At 42.8% G+C, this 22,453-nt stretch overlaps 1 protein-coding gene across 16 annotated transcripts in view; it reads left to right on the top strand.

Annotated features, from left to right (window-relative positions):
* Positions 1-22,453, top strand: part of RFFL (ring finger and FYVE like domain containing E3 ubiquitin protein ligase) — an 88,898-nt gene that overhangs the window by 21,196 nt on the left and 45,249 nt on the right. For 7 of the 16 annotated variants that reach the window (XM_066363845.1, XM_066363850.1, XM_066363848.1 and 4 more), the window contains one exon: positions 7,487-7,630. The exons of 7 other annotated variants lie outside the window; for them this stretch is intronic. In XM_066363845.1, coding sequence (XP_066219942.1) covers positions 7,534-7,630 — 97 coding nt within the window. In that variant the 5' untranslated portion in view covers positions 7,487-7,533. Of the gene's footprint in view, positions 1-1,642; positions 1,839-7,385; positions 7,402-7,486; positions 7,631-22,453 lie in introns of those variants that run through there. 2 more of the 16 variants (XM_066363844.1, XM_066363847.1) reach the window with 2 other exon arrangements.

Below are 22,453 nucleotides of genomic sequence, written 5' to 3'. Positions count from 1 at the left end.
CGGGGTGAAAATTTAGGAAGTTTGACTTATTGGAGGCAAAACATGTGTATGGGGTTGAGGGATGGGAGGGGAAGGAGAGAAGAAGTAGAGAGAGAGAGAGAGAGAGAGAGTGTGTGTGTGTGTGTGTGTGTGTGTGTGTGTGTGTGTGTGTGTTTGGGGGAGAGGAGAGGAATCCAAAAGTATCCAGTAAGGAAGAAGTATGAATTCAGGAAATCTAGGTGGGATTACTGAGTCTTTATTCTGAGAGCGTGGTTACTGGGGAATAGAACAGGAGGAGCTTATGAGTCCCTTCCTTATGAAGCGGTTGGGGTTGTTTAGGTGATGGAGTTTGATGACAAGGGCCTTTTCCCCACGCTTTTTCTATATTAGCAGCTCAGGAAAAAGAATGAATATCTCTGTATAGAAAATTATACCCATCAAATGGTTCCAAGATTTCTGTTGCCATGTGTCTAAACGGAGCTGTCCAATCTTGTCATCAGGTCCTCAGGCTGTGTCCTGACAGCTCTGGACTTTTCCTTTTCCTGCAGGCTTGCTATATTTTCAGTTCCTGACATTTAGAAGCCTAGTATTTCATTGCTCCTGAGGTAGACAGTTGCTGTACCCTTGATATTGGATACCTTTCTGAATTCTGAAGTGTTCTACCAGCGTGGATAATACAGTGCCCACAGTTACATTGCAGAACAGATTCTGGAAACTGCACCAGCGGGTACAGACTCGGGTTGCATGCCCTCATGCAGCTCAGGGTTGTTTTGCAGGAAAGTGCTAGGAAGCAGGTTGTGCCTCACACAGTGCCGGTTCCCAGAACTAAACATAAAAGTGGCTCGTTAAAGATTAAAAGGACGGCCTGGTCCTTCTGGCCCCAAGATGGAATGATTCCTGCTGTGGCAACAGTCTTTGTGTCCCAGGAGAGGCCATTTTATACAGCAGGTTTGTGCTTCCAAATGTTACAGTAACCCTGCGTTGGCTGATGCCGTTGTGATAAGTTGGCATTTGGGTACTCTCCAGATATATGATCTATATAGCACCCCATGGTTTGAATTTCTGGACAAAACTGCCTCATCAGGAAGGCAAAGCCCCTGCTTTCTACCCCTGTCTTTGGGGAGGTTTCTCCTTTGTTTTATTTGACTATTTTATTGAATCAAGTGAACTTTAACTCTCAAAGTCATAAAAATTCCATTAAGCCCATGTACAGCATCCCAGGTGTGAAAATGTCTCAGTATAACATGACTGGATGACAGCTAAAATCCTTAAAAGTAGTTAGGATAATTGTCTCTGGAGGCTTGAAGAAAATAATGGTCTGATGGGCAAAATAAATTCAGTTTAGTTGTTATGTTCTTGTCGGCTCTTGTAGGTGAGGGGACTGATGTCTAAGACTTGTTACTGTTCAGTATGGTGGTGTTTGAACAAAAAAATTTTCCTTTTACTTGGAACAGTGCTAACAGGACATAGTAATGACCTCTCTCAAAACATGATCCAAGGCCTGCCTGCATCAGAATCACTTGGGAGAGGAAGACACATTACAAATTCTGACTCTGGGGCCTCCTTCCACTCCTGTAAATTCAGTGTCTGGGAGTGGGATGAGCAATGATCATTTTCAATAAGCACCCCTGTTGATTTTTTTTTCTTTTCTTTTTTTTTACAGGGACAGAGAGAGTCCAAGAGAGGGATAGATAGGGACAGACAGACAGGAATAGAGAGAGATGAGAAGCATCAATCATCAGTTTTTCGTTGCGAGACCTTAGTTGTTCATTGATTGCTTTCTCATATGTGCCTTGACCGCGGGCCTTCAGCAGACCGAGGAACCCCTTGCTCGAGCCAGCGACCCTGGGTCCAAGCTGGTGAGGTTTTGTTTTTGTTTTTTTCCTCAAGCCAGATGAGCCCGCGCTCAAGCTGGTGACCTCGGGGTCTCGAACCTGGGTCCTTCCGCATCCCAGTCCGACACTCTATCCACTGCGCCACTGCCTGGTCAGGCACTCCTGTTGATTTTTAAGTATCTTTAGAGTTATTCTCAAGTATCCTAAATGTACTTCATTTTTCATGTTTAGTTTTCGTGATTTATTAGATGATAAATGTTTGGTTGACATGTATATTATTGTCCTTTTTGAAGAGGAGGTACATTATTATTTTTTTAAAGGTTATAGGGCCCTTGCTGGGTTGCTCAGTTGGTTAGAGTGTTGTCCCAATATGCCGAGGTTGTGGGTTTAATCCCTAGTCAGGGCACATACAAGGATCAGTCAGTGAATGCATAAATAAATGGAACAACAAATTGATGTTTCGCTCTCCCTTCCTTGTTCTTTAAAATCAATAAATAAAAATTTTAAAAAAGTTTATAATGGGCCCTGGCCAGGTGGCTCAGCAGTAGAGTGTTGGCTCAGCATGTGCAAGTCCCGGGTTTGATTCCTGGTCGGGGAACATAAGAAGTGACCATCTGCTTCTTTACCCCTTCCTCCCTAACCTCTCCCACAACCGTGGCTCATTTAAGTAAGTTGGCCCCGGGCACTGAGGATGGCACCATGGCCTTGCCTCAGACATTAAAATATCTTGGTTGCTGAGCAATGGACCAACAGCCCCAGATGGGCAGAGCATTGCCCCATAGGGGCTTGCCAAGTGGATCTTGGTCGGGGTGTATGTGGGGAGTCTGTCTGCCTCCCCACCTCTCACTTAATAAAAATAAATAAATAAATAAATAAATAAATAAATAAAAGGTTTATAAGATCCCAGAACATCAAAGATTAGAATTCAGCAATGTCCCCAATTCTCAACATGGTGAGACAGCCTTTGGTTTTTTGGGTTTATCAAATTCACCATATGTGAATCAGAAAAAGTATGTGAACGTAGTTAAGATTAATTTTATTAAAAAGAAGAAATGTGCCTGACGAGGCAATGGCACAATGGATAGAGTGTCAGCTTGGGACGCTGAGGACCCAGGTTTGAAACCCCAAGGTTGCCGGCTTGAGCGCAGGATCGCCAGCTTGAGAGTGGGATCATAGACATGACCCCGTGGTTGCTGGCTTGAAGCCCAAGGTTGCTGGCTTGAGTGAGGGATCACTGGCTCAGCTAGAGCCCCCCCCCCTCCAGTCAAGGCACATATGAGAAGCAATCAATGAACAACTAAAGTACTGCAACCATATGTTAATGCTTCTCATCTCTCTCTCTTCCTGTGTCTCACACTAAAAAAAAAAAAAAATTTGAATACTGATAAGGCTAAAAATACTTCCTTTGTCTGCTCGCATTGCAGTTCCCTCTCTGATGTGTATCCTTCCATTTTTTTTGTATGTATGTATTTGGTAATTTTCTGTGAATTTGGAAGACTACAGAATCCTGAGAAATGAATGTTTTTATTTTGACACTGCTTACTATTTATAATGTTGATATATATTGCAGAAAAAAAAATAAACATGAGTTGTAGCATTACATATAATATATATCCCTGTTCAAGAAAAGCAATGGATATATAGGTGTGTGCATATAGGTATATATATACCTATATACACAAACAGACCTCTAACATATCTGTTGTGACCACCCATAAAAAGTAGACCTATATATATAGCTTTGGGTGGTGAATTACTTGTCTGAGTTTTAAGACAATACATTGAAAGAACTTAAGCAAAGCCACAATTAGTTTTAAAATTTCTCATACAGGTTTTTATTCTCATAGTTTTCATTTCACCTCATAAAACCTCAATGGCTGACATTTTTTTTAAAACTTCTATTTATTCATTTTAGAGAGGAGAAAGAGAGATAGAGAAGGGGGGAGGAGCAGGAAGCATCAACTCCCACATGTTCATTGACCTGGCAAGCCCAGGGTTTTGAACTGGTGACCTCAGCTTTCAAATTTCATCCTTTATCCATTGCGCCACCACAGGTCAGGCCTGAAATTATTAATTCATATTTAGTATCTTTTTAAAAAAAATTATTATTATTATTATTTTTTGTATTTTTCTGAAGTTGGAAACGGGGAAGCAGTCAGACAGACTCCCGCATGTGCCTGACCGGGATTCACCCGGCATGCCCACCAGGGGGCGATGCTCTGCCCATCTGGGGTGTCGCTCTGTTGCAACCAGAGCCATTCTAGCGCCTGAGGCAGAGGCCACAGAGCCATCCTCAGCGCCGGGGCCAACTTTGTTCCAATGGAGCCTTGGCTGCGGGAGGGGAAGAGAGAGACAGAGGAAGGAGAGGGGGAGGGGTGGAGAAGCAGATGGGTGCTTCTCCTGTGTGCCCTGGCCGGGAATCGAACCCGAGACTTCCACATGCCAGGCCGACGCTCTACCACTGAGCCAACTGGCGAGGGCCTAGTATCTTTTTAACGCGTTAAATGTGTAATCCTCAGCCTTTCCAGTTTAAAAGAAGAAACTAGGGTGGAATATGGTTATATTTTGGGGAAACTGATTGGAATTGCTTAGAATCTCAAGCAAAGAAATGATAATTTGCATTAGCTCACCTCCCCTACTACATGGTATTTATCTTTGAATTAGGAAGTTCTTACATTTCTGATCCTCCTGTTGCTGTTCATATAATTTACATTTATTTCCTGAGCACAGGATCTTCCAGATGTTTTTTTCTGTATTTACTAATACAGAATGAGTCAGAAGCTTCTAGCAATACTGAGCTTTATCCTTTTATTTATTTATTTATTTTTGTATTTTTCCGAAGCTTGAAATGGGGAGAGACAGCCAGACAGACTCCCGCATGCACCCGACCGGGATCCACCCGGCACGCCCACCAGGGGGCGATGCTCTGCCCCTCCGGGGCGTCACTCTGCTGCGACCAGAGCCACTCTAGCGCCTGGGGCAGAGGCCAAGGAGCCATCCCCAGCACCCGGGCCATCTTTGTTCCAATGGAGCCTCGCTGCGGGAGGGGAAGAGAGAGACAGAGAGGAAGGAGAGGGGGAGGGGTGGAGAAGCAGATGGGCGCTTCTCCTGTGTGCCCTGGCCGGGAATCGAACCCGGGACTTCTGCACGCCAGGCTGACGCTCTACCACTGAGCCAACCGGCCAGGGCAGCTTTATCCTTTTAGAGGTTCCATATTTGTCTGTACTGTATGTGCCTTGAGAGTTGCTCCATGTTAGAGTGTTTAGGACTTATCAGCCATTACAGCAATATTTTTTAAATGTGGTCCATGAGATAATGGTTGTTAACTGCTGTGCTTTTATCATTTGAAAAAGACTAACCTAACCTACACTGTAGGAAAACTTTAAACAGCCATTTTCTGGAAAGGAAAATTTTGAAGAGGGAGGAAATAAAACAGGGAACATAAAACCTTATACAAGCTCAGTGTGGCTATCCTATTGGAATAATATAATTAAGGGGAATTGAGTTGAATAAGTAACTTTTTTTTTTAACTAGCCCTTTGAAAAGGAATAGAATTAAGCAGCATAGTTTTTTAAACCCAAATTATGACGGTCTATATATTTTAATTGACCTAATAACATTAAGTGACCATCAGGTTAGTAGTTACATCCAGTTTGTACCATATGAGACCTACGTTGAAGGATGGATGAGTCTAGGTGCAGTGGCCTCGAATGACTAGGCTGAGATTTAACTAATGGCCATGGGAAATTTTGAGCAGGGAACAGTAGGATCTGATGTGAACTTTAGTTTCTTTTCTTTTTTTTTTTTTTTTTTTAATTTTTCTGAAGTGAGAAGTGGAGAGGCAGAGAGACAGACTCCCTCATGCGCCCGACTGGGATCCACTCGGCATGCCTGCTAGGGGGTGATGCTCTGCCCATCTGAGGTGTTGCTCCATTGCAACCAGGGCCATTCTAGCGCCTGAGGTGGAGCCCATGGAGCAGTCCTCAGTGCCTGGGCCAACTTTGTTCCAATGGAGCTTTGGCTGTGGGAGAGGAGGAGAGAGACAGAGAGGAAAGAGAGGGGGAAGGATGGAGAAGCAGGTGGTTACTTCTCCTGTGTGCCTTGGCCGGAAATCAAACCTGTGACTTCCACACGCTGGGCTGATGCTATACTGCTGAGCCAACCGGCCAGGGCCTAGTTTCTTTTTTTTTTTTTGTCAAGTGAAAACACATAGTAAGCAAGGGCTTAATCTTTTATTTTCTTTGTATAGCTTCAATGCCAATTCTAGTCTGTTAGGGCAAATTCAGTAATAATTAGTTATTGCTGATGAGCCAGGCATTCTAAAATTGATATTTTTAATAAGCTGGCCAATAAATGAGAAGCGATAGAAATGTAGGGATTTTTGCCCTGGCCGGTTGGCTCAGTGGTGGAGCGTCGGCCTGGCGTGCAGAAGTCCTGGGTTCGATTCCCAGCCAGGGCACACAGGAGAAGCGCCCATCTGCTTCTCCACCCCTCCCCCTCTCCTTCCTCTCTGTCTCTCTCTTCCCCTCCCACAGCGAGGCTCCATTGGAGCAAAGATGGCCCGGGCGCTGGGGATGGCTCCTTAGCCTCTGCCCCAGGCGCTAGAGTGGCTCTGGTCGCAACAGAGCAATGCCCTGGAAGGGCAGAGCATCGCCCCCTGGTGGGCGTGCCGGGTGGATCCCGGTCGGGCGCATGCGGGAGTCTGACTGTCTCTCCCCGTTTCTAGCTTCAGAAAAATACAAAAAGAAAAAAGAAAAAAAAAAAAAAGAAATGTAGGGATTTTTCTTTTTAAAAGCAAGTGTTAATGCAGTTTTCACACACTCCTACTGTATATTCTTTAAGCATCTAGTAGGGATAATAGTGGATAATTTAGCTTTAGTAAGAGAGAATGAGACAGCTGATGAAACAAAAAACTCCAGTATTTCTGTCTTAATTAGAGAACTTGAGTTGTCTAAGGAGATAGAGAGGTTAGAGAAGGAACAGTGACTCTGGTTAGAGCTGACAAAAATTCACCCAAGTGATTTAAGCAGCCTTCAATGACTGAGCAAGTTCCCCTTGTCCTCTGAGCCAGGTGTTCTAATTTGTAAATGCAAAGTGATTTCTTTTTCAGCCTCTGGGGGGGAAATTTTTTTTTTAAGATTTTATTTATTCATTATAGAGAGGGGAGGGAGAGAGAGAGAGAGAGAGAAGGGGGGGAGGAGCTGAAAGCATCAACTCCTGTATGTGCCCTGACCAGGCAAGCCCAGGGTTTTGAACCGGCAACCTTAGCGTTTCCAGGTTGATACTTTATCCACTGCGCCACCACAGGTCGGGCTGGGGGGGAAATCTTTAGTGCTGTGAACCTGTTATCTTCGGTAATCTTGCTGTCCTGAGCCCCAGCTGATCCCAGATGAAATTTCAGAACATGACCACTGGAGCTTTCTGGGTAAAGACTCCAGAGACCCCTGAGTGACCAGCATTAGGGGGAATAATTAAGGTTTACCTGTCCCCAGTAATCAGCACTCGATTAAAGAAAAATCAGTGGTCACCTCTTCTTTTCTAGGTTGCAGTTGATCACAGTTGGCTCAGGCTGCGTTGTTTGGGAAATGTGAGTTTGCCTAGCATGAGTCAGCAGTGCCCTGGGTAAACTGCCTGCTCTGTTGCAATCTTCCTTACCAAAGATATGTCCCCAGGCGGCACCATTCACTTTGCCTGAAAGCCACTGCTGTTGGTTCCTGAGATGACCTCATCTGAATATGGCTCCAAGGACCTCAGCGGCAGGAACTGGAGGCTGCTTGCTTTCTGCCCTGGCAATGTTTTGAAACAGGCAAAATCAGGTAACCTCAGACTGTTTCTCTTAGTGTCATTAGCTAGACTGAGCTGCAGGGGAAAATCCTTAGTCTTCAGAAGTGAGTCACTGCCTTATCTTTGGGTATCTTAAAGCTAATCCTTCAATTCTTTGGTACTTAAGGGGGAAGGTTTCATTTCATTTGGCATCTGGATGTGTGGTTTTAGACCTAATTAGGCCATTTATTATATAAACCATAGAGAAGTCCAATTTATAGCTTACTCATCTTTGCTCGTTTTTTGTCTTGTGAAAAATAGTGTAGTCAAACTAGACTATTGTTAAAGTAAGAAAGACAAACATATTTATCTATCTAGCAATCACGAATGTTAAATTTTAGAGAACGCTCACTGTCTACCAGTGAGTTTCCATATTGCTTTCTGAGCTATTATGAAGAACCTCTCCTAATGCCTAATTCTGTTGAGGCTACTACTGCCCTAACTCCCTCCTCTTCACCTGTCAACTTTTTTAATCTTTAGCCTCAACACTAGGTGATTGTCCCCTTCAAAGTTCGCTTCTGTTCTTTACAAATCCAAATATCCGTGTTCTCTTTTACCTCAAGTCTTTGTACAAATAAGCCTTCTATGAAACATGCTGCCCCAACTTAACCCTAGTGACTTGGCTTCAGTCTAGAATTTACTTCTTCTCTGAAGTCTCTTCTTACTCACCAAGACTGGGTGGGTCCTCAGCAGAAGCCTTTGTTTACTCCAGTCATATTGTATATTGAGAATCAGGGTTTTAGTTAGGATTATATCCATGGAGGTTGGTACATAGAAGGTTCTCAATAAGGATAGGATGAGGAAGAGCCCATATTCTACTTCCATAGCTCTGATAAGCAACCCTTTGCTTTGGCTCCGCCCCCATTTTCATCCTTCTCATGTTTTCCTGAAGATCACCAGTAAACTCCTAATTACCAAACCCAGTGTCCTGGTTTTAACCTTCAGTTGACTTACTCTGCCTTGCACTTGGCACTATTGAACTGATCTTTTTTCCCAGCAAGCCCCTTCATTTGACTTTGAGGCCATCCTATTATTTATTCTCATTCTCTCTTTTTAAATTAAATTTATTATTATTATTATTATTATTTATTGATCCCAGAGAGAGAGGAAAGGGGAGAAAGAGAGAGAGAGAGAGAGAGAAGAGAGAGAGAAAGAGAGAGACTGACAGACACATCAATTTGTTGTTCCACTTATTTATTCATTCATTGGTTGGTTGATTCTTGCATGTGTCCTGACTGGGGGTGGAACCCACAACCTTGGCATATTAGCATGATGCTCTAATGAATTGAGATACCTGGCCAGGGCTCATTCTCTTTGATTATCCTATAATTATTGTGATGATTCACGGCTTTGCCTTGGGTATGTTTTCATTCTTCCCCCGCACACTTCCTCTAAGGATCTCTAATATACCCATAAATTCAGCTATAACTCAGTATTTCTTACCAGCCCAGCTGTTTCTCTCAAACTTCAGATCCTTGTTTCCAGTTTCAAAAATTTGACAAACGTTGTCTAACTATAAACCTACCAAGACGTTCAAAAGGCATCTTTAATTCAACACATGCATAACAGCTCATTATCTCCTCTACTCAGTATTTGTTATCTGCTTATATTGCTGTATGTTTGAACTCTGTTAATTATATCCACCAGTCTTCCTGTTTACTCTTTTTATGCCTCACATCCTCTAAACATGCTAAATCTATGGTTACTAAACCCTTTTGGTTACTACTATTCAATATATTGGAGTACTCTCTAATGTGTTTCTTCATTCTGACTGTATTGCCTCAAACTCTGGACATTTTGTTTAACGAGCCCAATGGCATAAAATTCTGTGTGTGTATTCTTTTAGGCAGGACCTCAGCTTTTCAGAAGTTATAAGTTCTTTTGGTTTTTAAAAATTGATTTTAGAGAGAGAGGAAGGGAGACAGAAAGAGAGAGAGAGGGAGAGAGAGAGAGAGAGAGGGAGGGAGGGAGGGAGGGAGGGAGGGAGGGGTGTGCCCTGACTGGGGATCAGACCAACAACCTCTACGCATCAGGACAATGCTCTAACCAACTGAGTCATCCGGCCAGAGCTCTTTTTTTTTTAAGTTTTTTTTTTAATTGATTTTAGAGAGAGAGGAAGGAAGACAGTTCTGAGGTTATAAATAATACCACTTCCCCAGGTCTTACAAACTAAAGAGTTTTCCCGCTTTGCCTCGACCTTATCAAGTCTTGACAGGGCTTTTGCCACTCCAAAGGTCTTTCTCTGCGCCATCTTCATATTGTTGCCAAAGTTATCTTCCTAAAGGCCCAATCTAATCTTTTCATTCTCAGGTTTTCAGAGTGGCATTGGTTCCTTATTTCCTGCTTAGCTTTGATAAGTAAAGTCCTTCACAATTTCACCCTATCCTACCTGTTAATATTACATTACCTATCTTACCTCTTTTTCCCTTTCCCCGCCATTTCTCTTCTAACTCTAACCTCATTGAACTTCTCAGTTTTCCAGTTCCTGGTTATACAATGTTCTTTTAGGACTCTGTGCCTTTTCCTAGTGGCCTCCCCTTCTCTGACTGGCTAAGTATCTACTCCAACAGACTTAGTTCATAGGTTACACTTTTTCTGCCTTTCTCATGTAGAGTTATTCTTTCTTATTTAGACTTCCGCAGCACTGTGTGCCGCTTCCACTTGTCTGTTGAGTTCCCTGACTGAATCTGAATCTGGTCCCTGACCTAGCTCCCTCAGCCAGTGGCTGAAATGGCTCTCCAGGGTCAGACCGCTAGTCCAAATGTCTTTTACTCTTGGCAGTATTAGAAAGTTTATAAGTCCTCTTGTAAGATGACATGTTTTTAGTTCCTGTTTGTTGACCTTGAACCTCTGGTGCCTATTCGGTATGTGTCACCTGAAATCGTCAGGTAACCATTCACAGTTAGTTTGAATATTTACAGGGCTTGCTCAAACTGAGTTCCATAGTGTCACCTAACATTTTTATAGTACTTTACAAAATTATTCCTTTGTATCACTTTATTTGATACCTATAATACCCTGTGTTGGGTAGGCTTTATTATCCTTACTCTGCTGGTGATTGTAAAGCTGCTTCTGATGCTGAAGCATACATTCTGGTTAAGACTCAGAAAGAAAATGTGTTTTACATTGCATTAACTAACTTGTTTGTCTTTTTGTAGTTAAATATAGCTTTTCTTTCTTTTCTTTTTTTTTTTTTTCATATTTTTCTGAAGCTGGAAACGGGGAGAGACAGTCAGACAGACTCCCACATGCGCCCGACCGGGATCCACCCAGCACGCCCACCAGGGGGCGACGCTCTGCCCACCAGGGGGCGATGCTCTGCCCCTCCGGGGCGTTGCTCTGTCGCGACCAGAGCCACTCCAGCGCCTGGGGCAGTGGCCAAGGAGCCATCCCTAGCGCCCGGGCCATCTTTGCTCCAATGGAGCCTCGGCTGTGGGAGGGGAAGAGAGAGACAGAGAGGAAGGAGAGGGGGAGGGTGGAGAAGCAGATGGGCGCTTCTCCTGTGTGCCCTGGCCGGGAATCGAACCCGGGACCTCTACACGCCAGGCCGACGCTCTACCACTGAGCCAACCGGCCAGGGCCAAATATAGCTTTTCTATTGTTTCAAATGTCTAGAATTTGTTAAAACCCACTACAAAAGTAGAGTGTCAAACTAAGCTGATGAGTTGAACGGAGGTCATCACAAAATGGAGTAAGCTGAGTGTTAAGAGTAGAAAAGTTGCCTGACCAGGCGGTGGCGCAGTGAATAGAGCATCGGACTGGGATGTGGAAGAACCAGGTTCAAGACCCCGAGGTCGCCAGCTTGAGTGTGGGCTCATCTGGTTTGAGCAAAAATTCACCAGCTTGGACCCAAGGTCGCTGGCTCAAGCAAGGGGTTAGTTACTCGGTCTGCTGAAGGCCCGCGGTCAAGGCACATATGAGAAAGCAATCAATGAACAACTAAGGTGTCGCAATGCGCAACGAAAATCTAATGATTGATGCTTCTCATCTCTCCATTCCTGTCTGTCTGTCCCTGTCTGTCCCTCACTCTGACTCTCTCTGTCTCTGTAAAAAAAAAAAAAAAAAAAAAAAAAAAAGTAGAAAAGTTTTCGGAGTAATTCTAGCAAGTGATTGTAGGGTAATTCACAACTTTTGGGGTGCTAGTATGCTGTGTTTGGGACTATGTGGAATTTGATTATAGAAAGATGAACCATATGGGTTGGGAAATGATCTCTGTTAGATAAGGGTATGTGTTGCCTGACCAGGCAGTGGCACAGTGGATAGAGCATTGGACTGGGACACAGAGGACCCAGGTTCGAAGCCCCAAGGTTGCGCCTCAAGCGCAGGTTCATCTGGCTTAAGCATGGGCTCACCAGCTTGAGCATGGGGTTGCTGGCTTGAGTGTGGGATCATAGACATGATCCTATGGTCGCTGGCTTGAACCCAAAGGTTGCTGGCTTGAAGCCTAAGGTCACTGGCTTGAGCAAGGGGTCACTAGATCTGCTGTATCCTCACCCCCCACCCTCCAGCCCAGTCAAGGCACATATGAAAAAGCAATCAATGAATAACTAAGGTGCCACAGTGAAGAATTGATGCTTCTCATCTCTCTCCCTTCCTGTCTGTCTGTCCCTATCTGTCCCTCTCTCTCTGTCTCTGACACACACACACACACACACACACACACACACACACACACAAATGGGTATGTGACATTCAATTTTGGTCCCTCCATACTTGAGAGGATAAAGATGATTAAAAAGTTAAAAATAATAAGTCATCATTATAAGTTTTTTTTTTTTTAAAGGAACGATTTTAGCCTAGAGAAGGAGAAGCTAAGGGATGGCTTGATTACTATCTTCAAGTACAAGAATAGTTTCTGCCAGGGGGATTTCGATTAATTGTTCTTCATGTACTTCAAAGACTTAAAAGGAAATGGGCTTAAATTGAAGGAGGAGTACTTTTAATGAACATGAGGAAGAGTTTATTGATCTTTAAAGTTGAAAAACATTTGAATGACTGCTAAAAGAGAATGTTGAATTTCTGGCCATTTCAGTTATCTATTCCTGTGCAACAAATACCCTAAAACTTTTTGTGGCTTCAAATGACAACCATTTTATTGATCATAATTCTATACGTTAGTAATTCAGGAAAGGGGGACATACTGCTGTGCTCTATGTGATGTTGATTAGACTGGAGGATTTATCATGGCTTTCACTCAAATATCTGCGGCCTCAGTGCTGGCTGTTGGCTGGGACAGCTTGGTTCTTCTCCATGTGGCCCATTTCTCTCTTGGCCTCTCATCATTCATTAATCTAGATTGGGCTTCTTTTACATGATGGTTGGCTTCCAAGGTGCCATAATGGAAGCTGTAGTGCCTCTGAAGGGCTAGACCTGAGAGTTGTACATCATCACTTTTGCCCCATGCTTTTGGTACAAGTGTAGCTCACACCCAAGGGGAGGGGGCACAGAGGAGGGTAGAGTGTCAAAGTCACACTGCAGAAGGGCACGCAGTATGGTTGGGATTGTTGTTGCCAATTTTGGAAACAATTTACCACACTGGCCTTAGAGATTTTTAATGAGAGAATGATTGATACATGTTTATTGAATAGGTAGTTTGGGCGTATGACTTATGAACGTGGCTGCATATCAGAGTCATCGGGAAGCTTTTCATAGCTATGTACTCCTTAGGTAGGATACCTGTGAATCGATGTCTCCTGACGGTGTTGGTACATAAGAGACACTGTGTGTCCTTTCTCTTTGGTAACTGTCAGTAAAATGACAATGGGGTTGGGGGTAGGGAACAAGACAGATAGGTGTAATATTGGCAGAATGGTAGATGCTTTAAGATAAGCCTGCTGGACTCCTGCTTCCAGGGCTTGACTGAACCTTCTGCTGGCATGTTTTCCCTTCTGGTCGGCCTAGTGTAAGTTACATCAACCTTCAGATAGCACATCATCCCAGGGGTGTTTCTTGATGCTTCACTTATTTTTTTGTCATAGTTTCTAGCACTTTTTCCTTCAGAGCATTTTTAGTTTACAATGAAATGTTTATATGAATATTTGACTGTTGTGATATAGACAAAATATGTCTGCTTTGCTTTTCGGTATCTAACATAGTGCTTGCCTTTCTGGTATCTAACATAGTGCTCGCCTTGTAAAAGGTACTCAGTATTTGTTGAATAAACTAAGTGGTTGATTGAATACATAAATGAATGACAAGCTAGTTAATTTAGTTTTAAAGGATGATTAGAATTTTGGAAAGGCCTGACCAGGCGATGGCGCAGTGGATAGAGCGTCGGACTGGGATGCGGAAGACCCAGGTTTGAGACCCCGAGGTTGCCAGCTTGAGCATGGGCTCATGTGGTTTGAGCAAAAGCTCACCAGCTTGGACCCAAGGTTGCTGGCTCGAGCAAGGGGTTACTCGGTCTGCTGAAGGCCCGCAGTCAAGGCACATATGAGAAAGCAATCAATGAACAACTAAGGTGTCGCAACGAAAAACTAATGATTGATGCTTCTTATCTCTCTCCTTTCCCGTCTGTCTGTCCCTGTCTATCTCTCTCTCTGACTCTCTCTCTCTGTCTCTGAAAAAAGAAAAAAGAATTTTGGACAGATGGAGCAAATGAGTGGGAAAATCATGGTTCTGAAACAGAACGTGTGGATTATATTGCTCAGATAATTTCAGAATATTGGAGAAATTGGAAAGAGATGAATAGTTTGGTTCTGAGTATACTTGGTATGTTTCATTGGGGTCAGGTTATCTAGCAGGTATTTAGAAATGAGGTACTGAAATTGAAAGGTGAAATTGATTGATTCCACATACTAGATTTGGAGTTATTTGAATGAAGACTAGGAATTGATTCATTCAGCAAATACTTATTTGGGCTTCTATTATGTGACAGACAACTTCATTGAAGGCAGGGTGAGCTGAATCTGACAGATAAGGAACAAGCTTTGTGAAAAGAGCTGTGGAGCATGTTCCAAGAAGGAAAGGAACCACAAGTGTGTAGGCTGGGGTAGGAGGAAATAAGTAATTTATTATTTTTGAAGAACTGAAAGAAGACCGCCAAGGGCTTAGAGTGAGGTGAAGATAGAGGGAGAAGAGCAGCAGGAGGTGAGAGGAGGAAGGTAGGCAGGGCCACTTCAGGAGTCTAGGCTTTTACAGTAAAGCTTGGTGGGAAACCATTGAAGGCTTTAAAGAGCCAGATTAACAAGCAAAGTATAGTTTTTTAGATAAAAGGTTACCCTGGCTACTGTGTAGAAAATGGAGTGATAAAGAGGGGACCACGAGGGAGGTGTCTGCTGTAGTTCTTGGGAAAGAAGGTGGCATGTAAGTCAGGGTGTGGTAGTGGATATAATGAGAATGGGATATTTACAAGATATATTTAAAATGTAGAACCAGTAGAATTCACTAAAGAAGGGAAGGAAGAAAGGTTACTTACTAGCCCTGGGGGATATTTAAGAGACAAGGAGGAACCAGGGAAGGACAGGGGAGGAGAATTAGTTTTTGAAGTCAAAGGAGGTCAAGCTACTGCACTCTCAGTGGGAACTGAAGGGGAAAAAAGGAGTCTGTGAGAATGACTGAAGGGAGGACACGGATAGGTCATTGGGATAAGGGGTGGTCAGGAAGGTTGAGGACTTAGGAACAAGCCGCGCATTTAGCTGTCAGAATATTATAGGTGACTTTGGAGAAAGCTTTCAGGAGAGTGTAATAGAGTTAATGAACAAGTGTGTGTTGTGAAAGTGAAGCAGAGTACCACTTACTCTCTTGGGGAAGTTAGGAATTAAAGAGAAAGGGAGGCAGAGCAGAGAGTTCACTTTGTGCAGACTTGCACAGAGAGGTGTGTTTGAACGCAGGTTTTTCAAAACTGTGATGGACCAATATTTACAATATAGTGTTCCAGTCACTATACTAAGAGCTATAACAAGTCTATTTTATTTATCTTTGTCTTTTAACAGTTTGCCTAATAGTGTAGTGACTCCCAAATGAATTTCTAAAATCTGGGGCTAGTTAAGAACTTACTTTGGGGTATAGGAAGGAAATATTAGAAGTAATTTTTTTTTAATATATTTTTCTCTTACTCTTTGAAATTTCTTTTTAGTGTTATATTTTAGATAGAACACAGTATATTATATAGTAGTGCTTGTCTAATTTGCTATTATATGTAGATATATTAAAAGTGTGCTAATTTTTAAAGAATTAAACTGATGGTCAAAAATGATGGATTCTACTGCTCTAGTGAATAAAGGAGAGTTTTTGAGATGGAGAGAAAAGAAGGGGCAGAGAGAGGATGGGAAATCAACATGCAGAGTAGTCTGCACATTGTTTTAAACCTCTTCAGACCCTGTGAAGTTGTTTTCCCCATTTTACCGACAAGAAACTGAGGACTGGAGAATATAACTTGGCCCAAGGTCACACAAGCAATTAAGTGGTAGAACTGGAATTTGAAACCCAGTCACCTTTGAAAGCTTTATTGCCCCACTTATTCTTTTCCCTATTTATCTGCTTACTGCTTTTTCAAATTTTTTTCATCTAATTCTCACAGAGATTCTATAAGGAGCATATTAAAATCTCCATTTTGCAGTTGAGGAATCCGAGGCACAGATGAAACAGTTCGTGCAAGGCAACCCCTGGACCCCTGTTCCAGTGTTCTTTCCACTGGACCACTCTTGCCTCAAGTGGGTGGAACTTGGTTGTTTCGGTAAAGTGGGTGAGGAGGTTTCTAGTTATCTGACAAAGAAGTGGAAGAAGGGATAGGGGTTGGAAGATTACTTAGACAAAAGAGAAAACTCTAAGAGTTCCCATTTTTGGAGTTCTTTGTGTAGTAAGGGTTTGCATTAATTACCTTATTTAGGTACTTTATTTTACAGATGCAGAAAATGAAGTTCAGGTAAGTTCACCATCATGTCTAAGGTCACACAGTGAGACAGAGTTCTGACTCCAGGCCCCAAGTCCTAAACCCTGCATGACAACAGTGCTCTTTGGAAAGTTGATGGGAAAACATCAACTAGAGGTGAATAAAAGATTTCTAGGCCCTGGCTGGTTGGCTCAGCGGTAGAGCGTCGGCCTGGCATGCGGGGGACCCGGGTTCGATTCCCGGCCAGGGCACATAGGAGAAGCGCCCATTTGCTTCTCCACCCCCTCCCCCTCCTTCCTCTCTGTCTCTCTCTTCCCCTCCCGCAGCCAAGGCTCCATTGCAGCAAAGATGGCCTAGGCGCTGGGGATGGCTCCTTGGCCTCTGCCCCAGGCGCTAGAGTGGCTCTAGTCGTGGCAGAGTGACACCCCGGAGGGGCAGAGCATCGCCCCCTGGTGGGCAGAGCGTTGCCCCTGATGGGCGTGCCGGGTGGATCCCGGTCGGGCGCATGCGGGAGTCTGTCTGTCTGTCTCTCCCCATTTCCAGTTTCAGAAAAATACAAAACAAAACAAAACAAAAAAACCCAAAAAAACAAACAAACAAAAAAAGATTTCTAAGCCCAGTGAGGGCTTGGTCCCACTGTATAAATTTGTTGGGAACCCAGTAAATAAAGTCTCTGACTTTTTTGTAATATTTGGTAGCTCCAGTGTGAAGAGGTTGGGGCGGGAAAGGAAAGAGAAGGGGAAGAAAAACGGAATAAGAGTTCCAATAAATCAAAAAGGGACCCAGGATACAGGAATGGCAGATTGCGATGGATTTGTGTTAAGAAAATTTGTGTTTTAAATTCATTCTTTTTTTTAATTTTTATTTTTATTTATTTATTCATTTTAGAGGGTGGGAGAGAGAGAGAGAGAGAAAGAGAGAGAGAGAGAAGGGGGAGGAGAAGGAAGCATCAACTCCCATATGTGCCTTGACCAGGCAAGCCTGGGGTTTCGTACCGGCGACCTCAGCTTTCCAGGTCGGCGCTTTTACCCACTGCGCCACCACAAGTCAGGCTTAAATTCATTCTTAAGATAATTTTATTGTGGTTCTGTTTGATGCAAGGTATATTGGAATATGGAGAAGGAATTCAGAGATGGATAAAATGTGATCTTTGACCTCTAGAAAGGTTAGAGAGGGAGATAAAGTGCTTCACCATAGCACATGATGGAAGGGTCTGAGAGAGGTGGAGGGTAGAGAAGTATTATCCATACGGGCTGAAGGTGGCATTATGTACGGCTGGCCTGGTGGGTGCCATCTGGCTTCTCAGGAAGACCCCTGAGGGTTTTGGTCACTATGCTCTAGGTCTTGTTTTCAGGTCACAAAATGAATTTTGTTTTGCACCTGAAAATGATCAGTCTTTTGGAGACAGGATTGTATTTAGACTTGAGTGTGCTCAGAAAGGAATGCCAATTTATTATTTTAGAGTGAAGGATTCCTTTCCTGGTAACAGGACTCTGGATTTTGCTAGGGTATTGCTTTTCAATATCAAGAGATCTGAGAAATGAAATTTAATGATATCAAGCTTGCTTGGTAAGCTTGGAATAATATGATAGAATAGTTTGTGGGGAAGGATACAGTTACAAAAAAGCTAAGATTATTGATTGCTTACTCTATTCCAGGTATTGTACCAAAGTGCTTTGCATATAGTAGAACATTTACTTCTCCCAGTGCTCCTCTTGCAAAGTAGGCACAATTGTCCTCAGTTTACAAATGAGGAAACCAACGCTGTCTCCAAGCTGGAAAGAGGCTGACCTGTGATGGGAACCAGGTCCCTCTGGCTCTGAGTTCATACTCCTGCCACTGTACCCTGCTCCCATTTAAGCTCTGTGAAAGAACCTTACTGCACTCAGAGAAGATGGTGTGTCACCTAGCTCCAGTATGTCTCTGCCTCCGGTGATTCTCAAGTCAACATGACCTCTTCTTCTTCTTTTTTTTTTTTTAGATTTTTCTAAGTATTGTTGTTGACCACACGTCGATATGGTCACATTCTTTGTTTAAATATATTCATACCATCATCCAAGCCATTTTGTCCTCTCATTTTTGGTTTGGAATACATTGTATCTCCTTAGAGGGACTTTACATTATCTGCACACATTAGTTTTGTGTTGATTTTATTATCTTAATTTTACGGGTTATGAGATTCTTCCAGCTCCTAACTTGTTAACCTCCCTCCTTCCCTCCTGTTTCCAGCCTCCTTTTCCACTGGATTTAAATTCAAATTCTGAGTCTGATTTTTAAATATTCAATCTGGCCCTGGCCGGTTGGCTCGTGGTAGAGCATCAGTGTGGCATGTGGAAGTACTGGTTTGATTTTCAGTCAGGGCACACAGAAGTTACCATCTGCTTCTCCACCCCTTTCCCTTTTCTCTCTTTCTCTGTTTCTCTCTTTCTTCCCCTGCTGCAGCCATGGCTTGAGTGGTCTGAGCAAGTTGGCCCCTGGTGCTGAGGATGGTTCTCACCTCAGGTGCTATAAAAATAGCTTAGTTGCCAAGCAATGGAGCAGCGGCCTCAGATGGGCAGAGAATTGCCGGATGGGGGCTTGCTGGGTAGATCCAAGTCGGGTCACATGCTGGATGGAGTCTGTCTCTCTGCCTCCCTGCCTCTCAATTAAAAAAAATATCAGTCTGGCTCCAATCCAGCTATCCAATTTAACCACGGCTCTCTGGATCACTAGTTATTATCATCACCATCCCTCCTATTTGTGCCCACTTATTTCTCAAATCAAATCCAATTATTCACTGTACCTGTATGTCCTTCATTTTCTATTGGTTGTCCTTGGCTCTGTTTTTTTTTTTTTGTTTTGGCTTTGAATGTCATTCTTTCAGTGAAGCCTCCTTGTCTGACCCCTCATTGGGAGTACTCACTTCCTCCTCTGGGTCTCATAGTAAAGGATTCTTTTACATCTCCTTTACGGCACAGTACACTTTCTGCCATATATTTCCATTGTGTGCATGCCTTTATCTTTCTTTCTAGACCATAACCTTGTGCGGATCTTTCTGGCTGACTTTTGCATCTCTTCTTGTGTCTAGTTAAGTTCTATGCACATAGTGGGCGTTTGATATCTGTTGGATGAAGGAATGAATAAATAGAATTTCAGATTTAAGTTTCTCTTCATTGGTTTCAATTTCTTCCTCCTTTTTGCTTTTCTTCCTTCTTTTCCATTTCCCTTTGTTTTAAATTTGTTGTGCTTTTTCTTGTACCGAGTCACAGAACTTGTCTACACCACTCCCTTCCTTACCCAGATTTTGCCTCATTCTTTTCCTATTAGCAGTCACTGAGTGGGAGTGCCACATGCTTCTGGTCAGATTTTCTCCATCCTTTTGTGGCTCTGTTCTCTCCCGGAATCATATGACCAGTGTGATTGCCTTAAGATCTTAATAGAAAGGCCACGTGTAAAGAGCAGTCCTTAAGGTTTGCTAGTCTGTTGCTTTCAAGTGGGAAGCTTTCTGATCCACATTTCAAGGGAAAGGGCAAAAGAGCCTTGGGTACTTGGGAGGTAGATCAATGCATATATTCACATTGGGATGTGGGCTGTTAGAGTCATCCTGTTGGACCATAGAAGTAATCCAGGAAGTCTCAGAAGCTCCTGTTGACAGTGCTAAATCCCCAAATTTTTTGCTACAGCTGGAAGAAACATTAGCGATTAGTGTAGTCCAACCCTCCTATTTTTCAGATGAGAAAACAGACCCAGGGAGCTAAGTGACCATAAAAACTGGGATATTTCTTGCCTAGCATTTACTCCTAATGCTGAATGTGACTGGGGAAACAACTAGCACTTTGAAAACAATTGAAGTTTTACTTGAAATGGAGGTTTCAGGTCTCAAACTGAAAAGGCTTTTGCAGTGCTGAAAAGTAGACCGGTTGGTAGCAGGTTGGAGTGGGGACTGTGTTTAGCAGAAGAACCCTTTGAACTGGTGGGATCACTTGGGGTGGTTTGCTTCGGCCATCTGCTCAGTCAGTGGGGACTGGCTGACAGAAATGTGTTCCTTCTATGTTTGTAAAGAAGCCAACATTTAATAATAAAAACATATCCAATTTATTTTGCTCTTTTTCCCCCCAGCCCTCATATTCTAAGTTTTGTTTCAGGATTAATTTTCTTATCTCAGCACTTTTTATATTTTTATTGTTTACTCTAGGTCAGATGTTAGTATGAAGATGGGAACTCCAGAAACTGTCTTTAGGTGACTCTTTTACCTGACTCATAGGATAATGTATTTCATTGTTGAAATACTGTCCAGTGAACCACTTATTAGCAGATATGGAAGTTTACCTACTGCCCTGGCCAGATAGTTCGGTTGGTTGGTTAGAGCATCATCCCATAGCTCAGAGGTAGCCAGTTTGATCTCCTCTGTCCCCTTCCTCTCTCTAAAATCAATAAAATAACCATTAAAAAGAAAAAAAGAAAAAGTTTACCTACCTATTTGTGGCTAGGGAGCAGCAGTGTAAAGACACATCCCAGAACAGGAAGTCAAATGCAAACAGGATGTGCTTGTCTTTACTGTAACCTGTGTGCCTGTGTTTTGAAACCTGCTGTGGTTAAAGAGACTTCAAATATTTGAGCGTGGCTGAGACACCTCAGTTTCTGGTTTGAAAAGTAGCTAAGGCAACTAGTCCTTTCCTGCCCTTGCTTATATACAGGTGTACATCTTTCTTCCAGGGGTCAGGTCTTTCTTCCTGATACATGGTGATTTTTCCTAGCTTACACAATTATTACATCCATATGTTTTATAAAATGAAACCACTGAATAGACTGTTGATCTGGTTACTTTTAGTAATTGTGGGGTTCAAGCTGTGCTTGGCTATTTTTAAAAAATAACAATAGATAGAATTCACCGGCCTTTTAAATTATGGTTCCTTTTGTTGGATTTCAGGATTTCTAGCTCATCTTTTGAGTATTTCTTGGTTCTTGAGCTAGGTAGTTTATAAATTATCCCGATTTTAGTCTTTGAATTGAAATTTTCCTTGAGGGTTGAAGGCTGGATCTAATGCCAACTGCTGAACTGTTTTATACCTAGGCAAGTTTCCAGAGAAGAGATTAAATAGGTAATTTGCTTGGGGGTCATTCAGCTGGTAAACAGTCTTAGGAATTCCTATTTTCTGAACCCCCCTCCCATTCCTCATTGTTTCCCACTGTGAAATCTGCTTTATTGTGTTCATCAGGGGGCTGGATTGGCTACAGAATGATTACCTGTGGGAGTAATCTTGGGGTCTTTGTGGGTTATTATAACTGCTTGAGTTATTTCAGAACAGGTCCATTCTGATGGTCTCAAACAATAAGCTAATGAGTATGGGGCAGGTAAAGGTCTGGGTCCTGTTGTTTGTGCAATCTGTATCCTTGCCACATTGCAAAGAGGGTATCCTTTCACTTTATAATTCCAGGATCAGTTAGTAGCACACCTAAACATTGGTGAGAATAGCAATACTTTCTGATACCAGCACAGGTGTCTCCTTTTTTTAAAAAAAACAAACAAACAGGTGTCTTTTTTCTCAGGAAAAAAAGGAGTGGAAAAGATGAGCTAGTTTGCACTTTGTTGTGGGGTATATAGACAAAGAGTAAAACCTGAAGACCAGGTTAAGCACTGTTCACAAGGAAAATATGGTGAGAATACAGAGATTTTCTTTGTGATACGAGGCAAACTAGAAATCTTCATTTCTGCTTCTTGGGGTAGGTACTAGACATCATATATCCTGACAGGAGCAGGAAAACATTTCAGAAAGTCAGCATAATTTTCAGATTGAGATCAGACATCAAACCAAGCCAAAGGTCTGTGGGAGGAGGGGACAGGTAGTCTGAATTCACCCTGGATTTATCACAAAATCCCATTATGACCTCCATGCAGTACAAGCAGTTGTGGAGCACCAACTGGGTGGCAGAGATGTATGTGTTCAGTTCTTTTAATTTGGTGGACAAGAGGGGTTGAGGAGCTAAAAGAAACTGTTTAAAC

Source organism: Saccopteryx leptura, chromosome 2, assembly GCF_036850995.1.
Source record: "Saccopteryx leptura isolate mSacLep1 chromosome 2, mSacLep1_pri_phased_curated, whole genome shotgun sequence".
Taxonomy (NCBI): domain Eukaryota; kingdom Metazoa; phylum Chordata; class Mammalia; order Chiroptera; family Emballonuridae; genus Saccopteryx; species Saccopteryx leptura.
Note: the sequence above shows the minus strand (reverse complement) of the source record. Positions and strands in the feature narration are given on the sequence as shown.